This window comes from Cystoisospora suis, assembly GCF_002600585.1.
Source record: "Cystoisospora suis strain Wien I chromosome Unknown contig_3586, whole genome shotgun sequence".
NCBI classification, from domain to species: Eukaryota; Apicomplexa; class Conoidasida; order Eucoccidiorida; family Sarcocystidae; genus Cystoisospora; species Cystoisospora suis.
In genome coordinates, this window is record NW_027156381.1 from 11,211 (window position 1) to 27,532 (window position 16,322).

The 16,322-nt window shown below is 47.6% G+C and overlaps 3 protein-coding genes across 3 annotated transcripts in view; 1 reads left to right on the forward strand and 2 right to left on the reverse strand.

Moving 5' to 3' along the window:
• Positions 1-444: 444 nt before the first annotated feature.
• CSUI_006942 (vacuolar atp synthase subunit) lies at positions 445-4,706 on the reverse strand. The gene is made up of 3 exons (XM_068067092.1): positions 3,620-4,706; positions 1,527-1,627; positions 445-1,008 (listed from the first exon to the last, which is right to left on the reverse strand). The coding sequence occupies exons 1-3, from the start codon at positions 3,708-3,710 to the stop codon at positions 805-807; spliced, it is 396 nt and encodes a 131-aa protein (XP_067920929.1). The 5' UTR covers positions 3,711-4,706; the 3' UTR covers positions 445-804.
• A 2,473-nt stretch (positions 4,707-7,179) lies between these two features.
• CSUI_006943 (uncharacterized protein) lies at positions 7,180-8,186 on the forward strand (the record flags this gene model as incomplete). The annotated part of the gene is made up of 3 exons (XM_068067093.1): positions 7,180-7,185; positions 7,245-7,329; positions 7,756-8,186. The coding sequence occupies 3 exons, from the start codon at positions 7,180-7,182 to the stop codon at positions 8,184-8,186; spliced, it is 522 nt and encodes a 173-aa protein (XP_067920930.1).
• A 1,625-nt stretch (positions 8,187-9,811) lies between these two features.
• The window catches only part of CSUI_006944 (cytochrome heme protein), a 16,684-nt gene continuing 10,173 nt past the window's right edge, over positions 9,812-16,322 (reverse strand). Inside the window, exons 8-15 of the mRNA XM_068067094.1 lie at positions 15,729-16,073; positions 14,938-15,011; positions 13,911-14,163; positions 13,186-13,326; positions 12,204-12,440; positions 11,413-11,472; positions 10,672-10,860; positions 9,812-10,107 (exon numbers count right to left, since the gene is read on the reverse strand). Of these exons, the coding sequence (XP_067920931.1) occupies positions 9,961-10,107; positions 10,672-10,860; positions 11,413-11,472; positions 12,204-12,440; positions 13,186-13,326; positions 13,911-14,163; positions 14,938-15,011; positions 15,729-16,073 (1,446 nt within the window). The 3' untranslated portion in view covers positions 9,812-9,960. The remainder of the gene's footprint in view (positions 10,108-10,671; positions 10,861-11,412; positions 11,473-12,203; positions 12,441-13,185; positions 13,327-13,910; positions 14,164-14,937; positions 15,012-15,728; positions 16,074-16,322) is intronic.

A 16,322-nucleotide genomic window follows, 5' to 3' on the forward strand; every position in this document is an offset into this window, starting at 1 on the left:
TTCATCTGTCCACTTCCAGCTTCAAGACCCAACTTGTTTGTACATCACCCCTCATGGCATGGCCTGAGAGAGTATATCTAGAGTTGTTGTCGATGACGTCCGCTTTGTCATAGTCTAGAGAAGAATAGATTCGGAATCTTTTAAGAGAGAAGAAGGAAGGAGAGGTGCGAACTTCTCGTGAAAGGAATTATGGATAGATAGTGCGGGCGGCTGCGGAAATTAGTGTCTGACCAAGGTAGATAGGAGGAGAGCATTGAGAAAGCTGTGTGTGAGACTGTAAATCACTAGTTAGGGGGGTAGAGACAACCAAAAGAGCTTGAGGTTTGTTGGTTGCGGAGATACTAGAGACAGAAAAGATAGAAAGAGAGAGATAAAAGAAAAGGAGAGGTATGGATGGATCCGTCCCCGGGTGCAGTATCATTCTAGTCTCACCAAATGCCCATTGAAGAGTTTGACGGACAGAAAACGACCATCCATCAATCTTGCACACAGGCACAAGACACCATCGATGCTCTCCAGACGGGTCCAGACCAATCGACGATGTTTCCTCGTGTATACCGGGTGTACATACACCGCGATGAATCCACACCACAACAAGTGCCGCGATGCGGCGAGATGCCTGCCTTCCTTTCCTTCTTTTCGTTCCTCCTCGACAACAAAGAACAGAAACCGACTTTCTTTCTACACTCGAGTTGCATCAGAATCTCTTTCAAAGTCTTTCTTCTCTTCAATACCACGGCCCGACATCGACAGCTACGGCGATTCTTTCGCGTTTCTTCTTCTCCTCCTCCTCCTCCTCTATCTTTACGGTGTAACTCCACGTCTTTCACAACTCTGGAGTACAGCAATCGTTTCGGCTTTTAGCTTTAGATCGACATCCATCACCTTGCTGTGAATGAACTGGATAAGTTTATCTTTATTCTCTTGATAGTCTCTCTTGATTCCTTCGATTTCACTCTTCGTTTTTGACTCTAAACTCGACACAAGTGAGTCTTCATGACCTGCCGTCTGTCCATACACCCGGAAAAAACACGCAAAAGGAGGAAAGTTCTTTTTGGAGAATGAATGACGAAAAAGATCACCGCAGCTCCTATTTCTGTTGACGCTCGCACTGAGTCGATCTACGTGGAGAAAGAGCTACAGGTGCCATGTATCTATTCATCGAAATATGTATCCATATCTATCTGTAGATAGATATATAGTCCCCCTTACCTATCTATACACAAACCTATATCAGTCCATATTTGTACATGTATAGTAATTCTGCTCCCCATAGGTAGATCGATAGAGTAAAGATAGATAGATACATTAAAGATAGATAGATAAATTAAAGATAGATAGATAGATAGATAGATAAAGTAAAGAGAGATAGAGTGGAGACAAAAAGAGAGAGACAGATAGAGAGGTGGATAGATGAGAAATAGTGAAAAGAAGTTGAGTGAAAGAGAAAGACAGAGAGAAAAGAAGAGAACAAGAAAGAAAGAAACAAATTGTCTACTTTCGGAGGACAGAAGAGGGAGACATACCTGTTCATACTCAGCTCGGAATCTCTCCTCTTCCTTAGCTCGGAAAACTTTTAGCTCTTCCTCTGCACTGAATCGTGCGTCTTTAAGCATCTTCACTCGGTCTGTATATACACCCAGGAACAAAACAGACGAAGACACAAGGAAAAGTGGTACTTTGAGTGAGAAAGAAGAAGCAACAGGAGCGGAGAAAAGAAGAAGATAGGAGAATCTCCTGAGCTTCCTGTTAAGCAATGAAGAGTTTCTCGAGAAGGCCTAACAAGAAGGGACAAAGCCCTTGAAGTTTAAGAAGCGAACGAGACGTCTCGGAAAAGCAAGAGGAATCCGAAACGAAAGACTGATTAGAGGAGATTGTCTATAACATGCTAATTTGTCGATATGTATTTATATCTCTATCTGTACAGATAGATATCTGTACATAGGACGACTAGAGTGAAGTAGGAGGTAGGCAGGTAGGTGGGTCTACAGAGCAAGGAGCGAACTCGACGGCCGTAAGTGTGGGGTGTCACTACAGCTCACACCACGAGGAAAAGAGAAGACGCACATGAGGCAAAGTAAAAGATATGACTCCTGTCTCTCAATAAATCTACCCTTAAGATCATGAAGAAGACTCTAGTGTGAAGGAAACCATGATTCGAAATGTGTCATCAATCTCCTTCCTCTTCAAAACAAGAGATCGGGTGTATGTATGTACAGCTCGTCTTAGCAGGCACTGAGCGCGCTCTCTCACTCGGGGCAGGTAAGGAGGAACATGAGCTGTCCTAATTTCCTTCATCTGATCACCCTGTCTCTAGAGACTGTATGTATCTACAGGGGAGGGAGTATTTACAACATGCTTTAAGCTTTCATCGTCAAGCCTCTCAGTTTCAGTCCCAATAGAAGGAAAAGATGTCTGAAGTATGGGTTCTTTACTGAATGGAGAGTACAGACACCTAAAGCTAGCTTGCTGACTATCAGAATGACCATTCTACTTGTTGTCTATACAATCTCTTTCCCCTCTCTCTCATGTCTCAACAAGCTGTCGCTGAATCTTTCCTCTGCTCTCGAGCTACTCTGCTCTTACACTGATGACGTCCATAAAATGAAGAAGAAACTTGTATGGATAGACGGTGCATGCATGCCATATGTTCTGCTGCACATTGTTGAGAGATCTCCCCTGTCTCCTTTCAGGGCTTTGAACCGATCTAATATTGAAAATTGAATCTATCTGCCCCGTCATCTCACTTCCCATACTTTCCTGCCTCGGCTAAAACAGAGTGAAGAGCACCCGGCTCTCATGCTAGGAAAAGATGTCTTTTTGTTACAAGAGACAGGAGGGCAGAAAGGAGATATGCGCTTGAATAGTATGTTGTCTTCATCTAATGTCTTCCTCTCTTGGAAAGCCTCAGTCTGAAATTTTCTTCTCTTTCGGTTTTCCTTATATCAAGCAATCATCTGAAAGCTGTCAAAGTCAGGAACCCCACATACATCTTCTCATGCTTTCTGAAAGGGAAGTGAGGTCAACCAGCCAGGCCATCGTCTTATATTCGGAGAGAATGTGATAGGCGTGAACTGTATAGAGTTCGAAAAAGAACAAGGGCGAGAGAGTTGCTTGCAGACCCCTACTGAAGACCTTCCTTTACTCCCGTATCAGTAACTGAAGAAGCTGGGAGTGCATGTATTGTACAGGTATGTAGGTAAAGACTATCTACATGAATGCCTTCCTATGTGAGCCCACAAAACAAGATCCATGTCTGTGTGTGTGATGTACGTGAGGAAATACAAGAAGTGAAACGATGGAAGAATAGATAGATCAATCTGTGAGATTTCTGTAGGGAACGTGTGAAGTAATAGTGAAAGACCCACAGGAACCACAGATTATACTTCAGATGTATTGAAGATCACAGCATAACTCACCCCTCCATGCCTTCAAAGTCATCATGGTTAGACTACGCACACCTAGGACGTACCTCTTAGGGACAAAAGCACAGAATTTACGACCGGGGACATATAGCACGACAGACTAACAGAGAGGAAGACGTTAAGAGGACCGCATACCCTTGTGCAAAAGAGCACCCTTATGAGAAGAGATATAGACAGCTATCTATCTTTCTTACTTTCCTTAGCCTTATTGACAATTGTATCAGCCTCCTCTTCTGCCTCAAGAAGCTGCTGAATCAAAGCGTTCGAACCCTTCGCGGCCGCCATGGTGTCGAGACAACGGAGAAGTTTGCGGAGTTTGGAAAGATGTTTACAAAGAGTGATTGAAATGCGGAATGAGAATTCTCGGAGACGTATATGAGTGGCGGGTTTCGCTCACTCGATGTACAATACGCGGCCGTCGACGACAGGCGAACAAGAAAGTGTAGCAACAGCAGGTCAGCACATCGCTCTTTGGCTTCTGTTCCTCTCGCGACTAGATGAACACTCTGGAACGAAGACTTCAGCTTGAAATACAGCACAAGAATCACAAGATTGCCCGGAGAACCCTGTAGATGGAGACAGCGCATGCGAGATCGCAGACTAATGACGACGGTGCTGCTTCAGATGTAGAGAAGGGATCGACTGTATAGAACCTTCACAAGGAACGACGCGGCTGATGAAAGACCCTGAATCGAGGCGTGTTCATCAGGGTAGAAAACTAAGATTCACCGGCAGGAATTGAACTCATGCAAGGAAGATTCGGAGTCTGCTGTGACGCGGCGTTGCCTCTGTCACACCGCGTGGCCATTGCCGCGTGAAGTACAGCGTGAACATCTACAGTGGAGGAGATCACAAGCAAGCCAGGGTGACCGGGTTAAAAGGAAAGTACTTGGAGAAACTCTCCAAGGCGGAAAAAGACCGGGGAGGAGCAAGTGAAACTTCCGCCGGAGCGCTAACAATCAAAAGCTTAACACTCAAAAGAAAGGAGAAGAAACAGGGCGGCGAAATAGCCGGCAAGTAAAGGAAACAGGAAGGATCTCACACAGGAGTGAAGTAAGAAGCTGCGTGTTTTATTGAATCACTTGGGGAGAAAACAGTCGAGAAAGCATCACACGGAAGGAATCTGGAAGAGCCTCCGAGGCGGAACAGAAAAAGGAAGCAAACAGGATTTTCAGAGAACGGCCTCAGACTCACTGCAAGTTAACGGGTGTCTCGATCGTTCTTCTGGTTCCCAGCCTGGGAGTAAAGCTGTCATTTTGGGAAGAGTCCTCTGTCATCGGCTTTCCTACGCAAGCATGGTAAGAAGTGAACTTAGCGCTCTAGCGCAAGGAGCTTTCCGTACTTAAGCCGAAGTATGGAGAACCTGCCATAAGCGCCAACACACCGCCGACACGATGTGCATGTGTGCGTCACAAAACCCGTGGATGAACCAAGCGAATACAAAGAAAACTTCAGGTTTGGTTCTGTGAGGTGTTCTCATCTGTTTTACGCCACTCAATGGCCACCTTGCGAGGCGGGGCCCCTCGCTTCTTGGGGCTAGGAAAGCAAGCCGGCTGAAAAAGCCGCCGGCGTAGCTAAAGCTTCACAGACATGCTGCTGAAATCTTCTTACTGTAGAGCGGCGAGACTCCGGCTTAGGGCTATCTCCCACAATTATCCACATTCTTGCCGCACTAAAACGGAGGGCAAAAGTCCGGACACGCGTTCGCGAGTAACCCCGCCTCCGAGCTTCGCGATGTAGGGCGCCTACGGTTACAAATGAGGAGAACAGAGCTGAAGAACTGTCAGCGGCCTGTAAAGTCCGAGCCAAATCAGCTTTTGTACATTCGCCTGGCCCCCCTACTTCCAGCTTCGTGGTATTCCCACTCTTAGGCGTCCTCAGCGTCTGACAACTGGCCCGGAGCCCCCTGATGCATGCCCGGTGTTTTCACAATCCACGACAGAAAAGTATCTTTTCCGGGTTCCTCATGACTTCATGGGGCGGCCGCGGCACCTATTAAGGCAGCCACAATGCAACGATGGGTGACGTCCCGGAGTACAGCGGGGCAGTCCTCACAGCCGGATTCCTTTCATCTCAGAGGCAATCTCAACAGCTGTGTACGTAATCCAGCGCTCCGTTCCAGGCCTCCGTCGGCCTCATTACAGTCTGACAATGGGGGAGGAATCCAGAGAGTTCGAAGCGCAACGGGGGAGGCCTTTGCCCCCCCTAATCTCTCTCCTCATGCAAGGAAGGCAGCAGAAAGGGCTGCGTTCCGGTATGTTTCCTCAGGAAATGTGAAATACTCGGAGGACGACGCGAGGTTCGCTAGCCCTATCTGCGAAGATATACCTGTACAAAAAGTGATAGCTTGCACTTGATTCCTAGTATTATTGCACCTACAGGCGCTTCTCCAACGTGAGCCTTCGTTTCCAGCTCTGAACCTTCTATTCAGACCGACTTCCGCTTTCATCCGAAGCAAAGAAGCAGCCTAACACAGGCGTCAGTTTGCTGGCCTTACACGGGAGTTCACAAATTCATATCCTGATTGTCTTGGAATAGTGCAGTTGTGCGCACCCAAGTACCTACACACGTCCTACATCGCAATGTGAGTGCAGTCCCTTTCCCTTCTGTATGTGTGGCTCTCTCACCCCTTCTGAAGATGTACCGCTTCCGGCTTCTGTCCTGAGTGGCTCGCGTCCCCTGTTTATATGGGACGCTTTACATCACCAGAAAAGGCCTTTTTCCGCACACTGCGAACCAACTCAATGGCTTCGTAGTTTGGCCTGATGTGCGGCGGGTCCTGTGTCCACCCCACAGGGAGCAGAGCGCAGGCCAGCGTTTTGTGATGCCGTCTGCTCCCCGAGAAAAGCCACTGCCGCTCTCGACTCGCAAGATCGCCTCCAACCTTTTTGCGGCCTCTGCTCCCGCCTCGCCGATGAGGGTGCGAAGGCAAGACCCCGCTAGGATAGGATTCGCGATTCAGATGATAGAACAGGTGAGTACTGAGGGCACTAAAGCCGAGACTGCAATGTGTTGTGCCTCTGCATCAAGACTGTGTAGTACAGACAGACTGCAATTGCTTACCCGGACGTGTGCCCACGAGTAAGCAGTCCGCACACACAAGCCTTGTCTATCTGAAAGGGCTTTTTGTACGAAGAAAATCATGATCAGCTAGCTTGCCGTTTTCACAGCTTCCTCAGTCCCTCCAACAGAAATTGCGCACCTGGGGCCCTCAGGCCCAAAGACAGGCAAAAACAGGGCTCACTTGTAGCTGTGTCGGCTGCAAAACAGGTCAGCAGACCAAAAGTCCCTCTCCACAGTCGAACCATTCAGAGAGACCCCAGCATCTATTTGGTTGAAACTGCGAATCCTGTGAGGCGTGACCCACTCAGTCGCCGGGTGGTCAGAAGACTGCACCCTGGCCGGGCCATTTCTACTCTTTCCTAATACGTCTACCTTCTCGCGCGCACTAGGGCGTTGCGCACTACTCGGTGTGGCCTCGTCAACAGCTTTGTTCACGTTGAGAAGACCAGCACGCCATCGTACACCAACCACGCAAGAGCCGCGAGAGCCTGGGGTCTGCCCAGACGCTGACAGACGCCGGAGACACCGTGAAGTCCAAATCCGTACAATTGTGCTGCTGTCTGAGGGAGGAGGACCTAGTCCGACGCGTCTCGTCCCTCACAGCAGGATCTTCTCTGACACACCAGACCAGCCATGCCACCCGGACAGGCCGTGGCCTGGTCCCTGTGTCTTTCACCGACGCGGATCCGTAATGATCGTGTTGTCAGGACAGCTTTCGCTTGCATCTGTCTTGTTGTCTCTGCCACGCACAAGTAGCCCAGTGGCTCTAAGAGCAGCGATACGACGGAGACTGCCTCAGCGCCTAGGAGCAGACCGTGGTCTGCGGCACCCGCCCGGCAAGGTGCGCAAGTGGCGGAACTATCGCTACCTTCAGAACAGAGCACTACGCGGACCTCCACGACCCATGCCGGGACGAAGCCCGGACAGCGCATCAGCTAAATACGGGGACAGCCAGTCTGCGCCCTTCCGACTTTGCTTCGCTACCATACGCGCAACACTTCCAAGGGTGTGAAAGGCAGTCACGCTGAGCCGTTGTCTTTTCATGCGAAGTCCACGTTGGAGGCCTTGTACAGCACTGGCTTTGCGACTAGCTCGGCTGGTTCTGGTGTCCCCCGGCATAAGCGAACCGTTTGTGTAGAACTGGGGGAAGGGCCGCTCCTTCTTTGGCGCAGCAGGAGCATCAACTAGCATAACTACCACATAGACTCCTCCCGCTTTCGAAGAAAAAACCCCTGCTTGCTGTCTTTTTGTACTGTTTGTTCTATAGCTCCCCCGTTGGCAACCCGCCAGTCAACGCGGCGGCCGCCTCCTCGAAGCCCAAACTCACCCCCAGCATCCGCTGTAGGTACTGGTCATGTCTATACTTTTCCCGGCCAAAACGGGCTGTTACCCCGGGTGTCAAGTAGTCTGTCACTACTGAACGGGTCAAGGATGGAAATTTCAAGAAGTCCGGCTAAACGAGTTCAGTCCGCCGCGACACGGTCCCCGCAGGAAAACGAAGTCGAAACAGGGGACCCGTTTCCTGTTCATTTGTTCATACCTCTGCTTGGCGAAGGTGCCGGGGATATCGAGTTTGCTGAAAAGTGTTTGTCACTACGAGAAGAGGTAGCAAAGGGGTCGATGGACGAGGCCGCCTCCTTGGAAGCAATGCCGATGCCATTGTTCTTGGACCTCTGCCCCCGCCCCGGACAGGGATGATGTGTGCTCCAGCTGGTGCCTTTGCTTTGTCAAGAGCAGCAAAATTCTGTCTGCTTGTGTGTGGATTGGTCCGGGAAAAGACGTCCCCGGCGGCAAGACTTCTATTGTTGGCTCTCCGGTTCAAAAGGTAATGCCCTGATTGCTCTGTCGAAAAACGGGGAACGGAAGGCGCTCCGTTGCGTTGTGTGAACGCTGGTACCTCAGTGCCTGATCTCTAGACCTCCGGCGTGAGCAGTTGTATTAGCAAGGTTCAATTGACGTCTGCAAACGGTGCATCTGCATATCCTGACTCCCAGCAAAGCCTGACGTCCTTTTAAAAATGACTGAGGACTCGGATGCCCACAAACGCCTTGACCAGCCGCATCCGCCGGACACGCAGCTCCTGCAAGGAAGCCTTGCACGCATGGCAAGCGTGTAGACCCAACGCCCGATTCCCTTCTCCCGCTTTTAGTGAGGCTTAATCGGATTTCCGAGCAGACTACAAGCAGCAATCAGGTTTCTGTAGAGTTAGGTCCATCCACCTTCGACAGCTCGTTCTCTGCTCTCTGGTGACGTCTCCTTTCTAGTAGTTACACGAGTGCGTAGATGAAGGGCCGCTGGCCTACGGTTTTATCCATGATCAGGGTTAACAAAACCATGTCGTCGCAGCGCTACGGCAACTCCTCCTACTTGTGCTAGAAGAGCGTGTACAAAGAGGTTCTGTTGTCACCTCGCAAAGCTGAAGCAACTACACCCATAGTACGACTAACATCCTCTTATGACTAACAGGGACATGAGCCTTGCGCCCCGACCTTCGACAACTGCTTAGTAAACTAAAACTCCAGCCAAACACTCTCATTACTAGCTGCATTGTACCATTGCACTCGTACAAGTCATGCCTCCACGTTGCCGGGAAACACATGCGTCGACACCGCGGGCGACCTATGAGCGACGCTCCCAGCCAAACTCCTCAGTACCGCTGCAACAGAAGACTGCGGGGTGCGTCCCCAACAGGAGCTATTCAGCCCGCAATGTTCTGGTCTTTTACAGAGGTTCCGTGAAAACCAACTCACCACCACTCCTGTGGCATAACAGGTGACGAGCCAAAATTTCGAAGTGATGCTAGCCCTTTCGATGTCCCGCTGAACTGTCTACAACACAGGATACCTGCCTAGAAAACGGCTCACCGTCAGACCTATTCCGAGTCACATCGCATGCGGGCTAAACTCCCACTACTTCGAGGGAACCGCGCGCTTGCTTGCCCACGCACTTCCGTGTTGCGCACTTCCACACGTCTAGTCACATCCCGTAGGGTGCTCAGTCGGCCGGGCGGTAGAGTGCCCCCCCGACTTCTTCTCTTTGATCACTCTGTCCCGCTACAAACTAGCCAACGCATGCATTTCCGTACTACGGTAACAGAACGACTGAGGGATCTGTTTCTTCTTCCGGTCGACGTGATTAATCATGCTCCCTGGGGTTCGGGAGAGAAAGAACTGCACCTGAACCTCTTGAATTTTCGCAGCTGAATTCCCTCTTCGATCTCAATACACGGCACTTCTACGTCACCAACCGTTCACTCACCACTTCAAATTCTGCGGCTGCCATGCGCTGCACGCAGTGAACTCCGAAGACAACTAAGCAAGCAAGTTTCCGACAAACGCTGTGTCAGCGTTTTCTTTTTGCTACAGTTCTTGAACATTCTTGAGAAAAAAAAAACACGAAGACAACTCTCATGCATGTCGCGAGCTCGCATTGTGGACTGCAGTTCTCTGGAACAACGGTAAAAGTCGACTCATCACAAATCCTGACTGAAAGGAGACTCCATTGCTCTTTCCAGCACCATAATGTTGTCCTTGTGCAGCTGAGAACCGGGATAGGCGTTCAGAACATCAGCTAGGTACGCTTTATTGTCGTCCGTGTGTAATGCCTTCGCAATACCGACCTGAACAACCACCCGCACAGCATGAACACAATCAAGACCCGACTTGAGCGCGCGAGTTTGCCATACATTGCCAGCTCCATGAGGACGACCTCACGCTAACACTTGTTGCATAAGAACACCACTTTCCACCTGACACCAAACCGGTGGTGGGGACATGGCTCTTCTTCTTCCTTTTTGATAGACAGAGACGTCGAGAGAAGACGAAAAACAACTTTCACGTGGTACAACGAATACCTGGAGTCATCTACGCCCCCACGCACGTGTGTGCTGGAAAAGAGAGTCTCCCTCCCTCTCTCTTTTTTTTCTCTCCTATGCCCTCTATTTGTATGAGCCTTCTAAAACTTCGGAAGGAAAGAAAGCCCCACCGACAGAGGAAATGTACCACACATTACACCCTCTGTCTACATAGGCGAACATCGTCATCATTCAACCTCCCGCTGCTGCTACGACAGGGCTCGATTCACCCACCACCTTGTCGTCTAGATATCCTCACTAAACGTCTATCACAAAAGACGTCATCCTGGGACAAACAACTGATACGCCGTTGCGAACGTCATATCGTACCAAGGCTGGGCGACTTCCGTCAGCTCGTCTGAAGACAGTGTAGTAATGCCTCATAAAAGCAACAGAGCCAAGAATAAACGCATGTCCGAACTCCGATGGGACGTCAATCTGCATGTAAGCAGGCTTGCACTGTGAAGCCTTGCTCCGGACAAGGTACTGTTCAGGCTCTAACGGGAACTTGACTCCTCCCTGTTGGTAACAAAGATCAACAAAGACAAGACACACATACTAACACTCATCAACGACATGTCAAGCCACCCACCACGGTAATCTCCATATGTCACCTCCGTACGCTCTATAGTGAAACAGAATGACCTATCTGGCTTGACTTGAGAAAGCACGTAGATGACATGACTGATTGGATCATAAGACATTACTAATTGTGTCTATACACAAAGGGTGTGTGACACATTTCTTCTGTCTACTAGTAGCACAACCCTAGCGAACTTCTTCTTCTTGTATATACCCCTTCCTCTTCAAACCTTAAGCGACACCCCGCTTCAGTGTACCACCACATAGTTAGTATCTTTGATGATTTACCCCAGGTAACCTCCAGAGAGCTAGGTGGTACTGAGACATACGTAGAGATATATATACGTATACTGCCTCGCCATTTCCCTTTATATCCCCGATAAGGAACTGAAGAATAGGAATTTTTGAAAGAAAAGTAAAGAACATCGGCTATAGGTCGCCCGTTTTAAAGCGCTTCTTTTTGACACACGCATTCATGCATGGACTTACAATGACGTAAGTAATGGTCGGGAATTCCTTCGAGAACTCCGGGCTAGTTAGATCACACTCCTGTACACGAAAAGAAAGACAAGCAATACCAAGACACCAACAACTCCTTACTAAATATATATCAGAAGGCAGGGAGATGGGGAATCAGATGATGCATTCAGCAAAGAACTGTATGTAAGATAGAAAACAATCGACACATGCTCTGTCTCCTGCCCAACCACCCACTGACACACATATCGATCATCATCGTCGGTACATCTGCTTCTCTTTTATACACAACAGACAGATATACACATGTATACACACATTAGCACCATGAGTATAACGGTTATCCTATCCTCCTTGTACCGTGGGTGCTAAACTGTACCACCGACCAAGAAGGAAGGAAAACTTCAGTTTCGCCGAGTGTACATACACCCCAATGCCCTCGATCTGAAACCGCAAAGATATCTTTCTTCGACACTGCCTCGACCACGTCCTTTCCCTGATTAACGTGATCATGAGAGAGATGTTTGTCTCCTTGTGAGAGCGTACGCATCTACCTCCCTTCCAGTAGCCTCACCGTAACAAGTTATCGGCGACCCAAATCAGAGAGAACGTTCACCAACAAGAAGAAAAACGATGACGCGAGGAACAAATCAACATGGACAGCAACAGTATCGATCACAAGAAGAAGACGTCGGCAAAATAGAAAGAGTCTCATACAACCTAAACGAAAAGAAAGAAAAGAAGCACGACAGCTTCAAGAAACAATCTGAAAGAAACTGCTACGTATAGAATGATGAACCTACCTTGGATGGAATCATGCCAAGAAGCCTTTGGAAATCTCCTTGGGGCATCGTATTGAAGCTTGTACCCGAATCAAGTATAACGTAGTTCTTCGTTCCTTCTTCACAGCAGAACTTCTTATCGCCTACATAAATTGCATCTAAGGGAGTCTCCCAGTAATGCTCACGACTCACAGGAAACATATGAATCGGAGCCTCGTAGAATCGAGGATCTACCCCTCCAAAAAACAGTGCAGACACCTGAATAGACGGAAGAACAACACGCACACCCCACAACAGTCCGACAGAAGATATGGGGAGATACATGCTGAAGGAAACCACATGAAAGAAGATGACGGACTGTACACGAAGAATTGAACACAAAGGCACGAATACATAGACGGATGATACACTAGACACACAGATGACGAAAATGGCGTATCTACACAAATATGTATACATATATATGTGTACATCCATGGTCGGAGTTAGAACCTTCGTACATATACATATGTATACGAAAACAAGAGAGAGAACCTGCGAGGAAAGCAAGAAAATAGAATAGACCTTACAAGGTTGTTCTCGACTGAGTGAGAGCCAAAGGAAGGGACGGGAAAATGAAATAAAAACACCCGAAGGAAAAACATAAAAGAAGAAAACGGCGTCTAAACAAGAAAGGAAGCTATGGTCATCTCCATAGCAACCACGCTCCGATCATCTAGCTCACTACATCGAATCTCTCTACATATGAGAAACTTCTACATGTACATATATATATATATATATACATACGCATCTTTCTTCCTAAGCAGAAGTACGCCATGACTATCCACCTCATGTGCATATGTATAAATCCTTTTGAGCTAATAGAAGAACGGCATGCATCCATACATTCTGATAGAGCATTCTACCTACAATCATGCAGTTACGCATATACCATACGCATATGTAGGGGGATGTTCGCCTATATACATGTGTACAGCGGCGGTATATGAGATTTCCCTACCGGTGATCCTTTGGCCATGTAGAAAGCAAACTCATTTTCTTTGAGAGTTCCTTGCTTCATAATGTTATCATAGATAGGAATGTCTCCTGTACTCGACATCTCCGGGAAAGCCAGACCCACGATACCTTCAAAGTTAATCGACTGAAGATAGAGGAACAGAGAAGACCACACCAAACTGCCCACATATACACATATATATCTATATGAATATATATGTATGTATATATATATATATATCCCTACCTACCTACCTTTATTCAACTCACAACCGCGCCACAACTGCCCTGCTGACTAAGATTCTGGCGTGACTGTTTATCTTCGACCTGTCTCTTCTCTAGTGATAGATGACGGGGTGACGCAGACATGCACTCTCAACTTTCATCTACCCTCATCGTAGTGTTCACACCCCCGCTTATATACATGTGTAGAATGTCGGTATCTAGTCACAAGATTCTTGGGGCTGCACGCATCATCTACACTGAGATGCATACATCTATCTCTAACCATGCCCCTCTGTCCTCTCCTTCTGTTCCAACACGAGACACCGAGATACCTTATATATAGACTACATCCATTCAACTTAGGAACCTATATACAGATATGCAACTACTATACATCTACACCACAGACAGTCTCTCTCCCTCTATCTCCTTGTTTTTTCTCTTTTCCCAGGAAGCAAAGTGTCTTGTTATTCTTCTTTCTCCTTCTCCTTCCCCCCCTCTTACCTTGAAGATATTGCCATGAGCATTATGACCTCCCTCACTTTCGACTAGACCGAAGGACTGGTCTCTCACAACGAACGGCCCCACAGTGAAATTGTCGATGCCTGTCACGCCACTGATCTTTCCTGTTCCAAAGGTAATCTCGAGATGGACAGGAGGATTCGAACGCTTGAAGGATGAAGACGCCGCAGGGTCAAATCGCGTGACTTTCGTGCATGTATCTTCTGTGCAGTTTGAGCCGACCACCCACAGATTCCTACGAACATCCAACACAACAGACAAAGGGGGAAAGAACAACAGTCAGAATCTCATCGATGAAATACAGATAAATAGATAGATAGATATGCGTATGTGTGTACGTATATACAGATAGATGAGGACCTATATATAGATAGACATATATGTGTACATACCATGAATAGATACGATTTATGGACATCCTATGACGGAAGCTCACATTATAGGAATCCTTACTTCGACGAGAGTGATAGAGTCAAGCTGGATGGACGACTCCTTCTGCCTGTCTACCCAGAAACAAGAGTTGAGATGGACATCTATGTAAGGCGAGACTGTTCATGGAAAAGCCATGCATGCCTAATTCGGACTTCCACACAAAGATACATACGAGACTACAGATATAGCGAAGTCCCCATCCTTCCCCCATACACCCTCTATAACCACAGCTGTATGATGAGGCAGCTCTACCCCGAGGTATATTCCAGCTGAGAAATGGAGGTGTTTCTATCGCAAAGAACAACTCTACACAGCGTAACCGACACACACATACATAAACAGACAAAGACGTATGTAAACAGACACCTGGAGTGTCACTAGAATACACATATTAATGACGCGTATGTCTACACAAGGAATATACTGTATACGTAATCTCAGGATTCACAGCATCTACAAGTCATTCAGACAGATACGCATCCAGATAGAGAGGAAAAAGCGCAATAGAAGCACGGGGAGAGAGTGAGCTGTTGAACTCCCCGTAAGGTAAGTAGACTTCTCACCCTTCGTCACTTACGTGCTCCCTGTATCGAAGATCGGTTGCACATACTGAGGAGGCGTGCCGATACCCAAGACTCCTACATACTGACTCTGAAGAAAGAAAGAAAGAAAGGAGCAGCGAGTTCATAGAAAAAGTCTCTACAACGATGAGAGAGAAAGACCTCATCGTCTCTTTCCATTCTCATTCCGCCATCTCTCTCCTAACGACAAGAAACTTGTTTTCTCCTCAAAGTGGAATACAGGTGAAGATACACGTTACATCAATACGCATTCCCATACATTGTGAATGTATATTCATATATATATATATATATACTCGCATGCATGCGCACATCAAAGGAGAACGAAGTCGCAGAGACTGCTCATGTGATTCCCTTGTCTAGGAATCGAGAGCCGACCGTACAGAACCTGTTTCTCCTTCCTTCTTCATTATCCTTTTACTTCTCTATAGATGTCCTCCTTTCACGTTCTTCTATCCTTTTCCTGTGCATTAGCTCTTCATAGAATACCACAACAGCAGAAAGGCAGGATAAAGAAAATCTCGTCCAAAGAGAAGGACAAAGAAGGAATACCTAGACTTCAATGTATAGCCACATGTATCTCACATGAGCCTTTTATTCTCCAGACATACATCTACACACATCTACACCCCAATATATGCACAGATAAACCCGAAGAATCTTCGAAAACAACAGCGAGTCGTGACACTACTACTTCCTATGAGCGTCTTTCCCTCGCTCCGTCTCCTCTTTGTATCTTCTCTCCTCGAGGTTTCTTTCATTCACCCTTTCCGTAACCAGCACTTACGTCTTTCATCTGCATGATCGGCACAGATGTTTCCGCAAGTTCGAGATCAAGATTATACGTCTTTTCCCCTCCTTCTTCATGTTCTTTCTCTTCTCCTCGATTCTCAAGTTGTGTGAAAGACGGGCTTAGATGAGGTAACTGGGGGAAGTCCATGCCAAGCGCCTTTGCACGTTCTAAGCCAGGAGTCGACGGATGATTTCCGAGAGCGCCGAACGGTCCTTGGCCTCTCTTCATATAGAAGACTTTATTCTCGTTAAGATGTGCATGGTGGTTCGCTTCAAGACGTGAGAGAGTCTCCTCTCGATGTGTCTCCAAGTTTCTTATCGGGGTGATAGGCATCAAAAACTACGGGTGAAGGAACGAAACACAGGAAGAAAAGACATACAATGAAACATAAATTCGCATATCGTGTAGGATGTATACAGGAGATACACATATATGTACAAACTACGGAGACATATATATGAACATATACATATCAACACCTCTATATGGATGTATATAGATATCAACACCCATGTACGGACGTATGTACTTATATATGAAAAGACGCATGCAGACACCCACGCGTTGTGTATTTGCACCCCCCCCCCC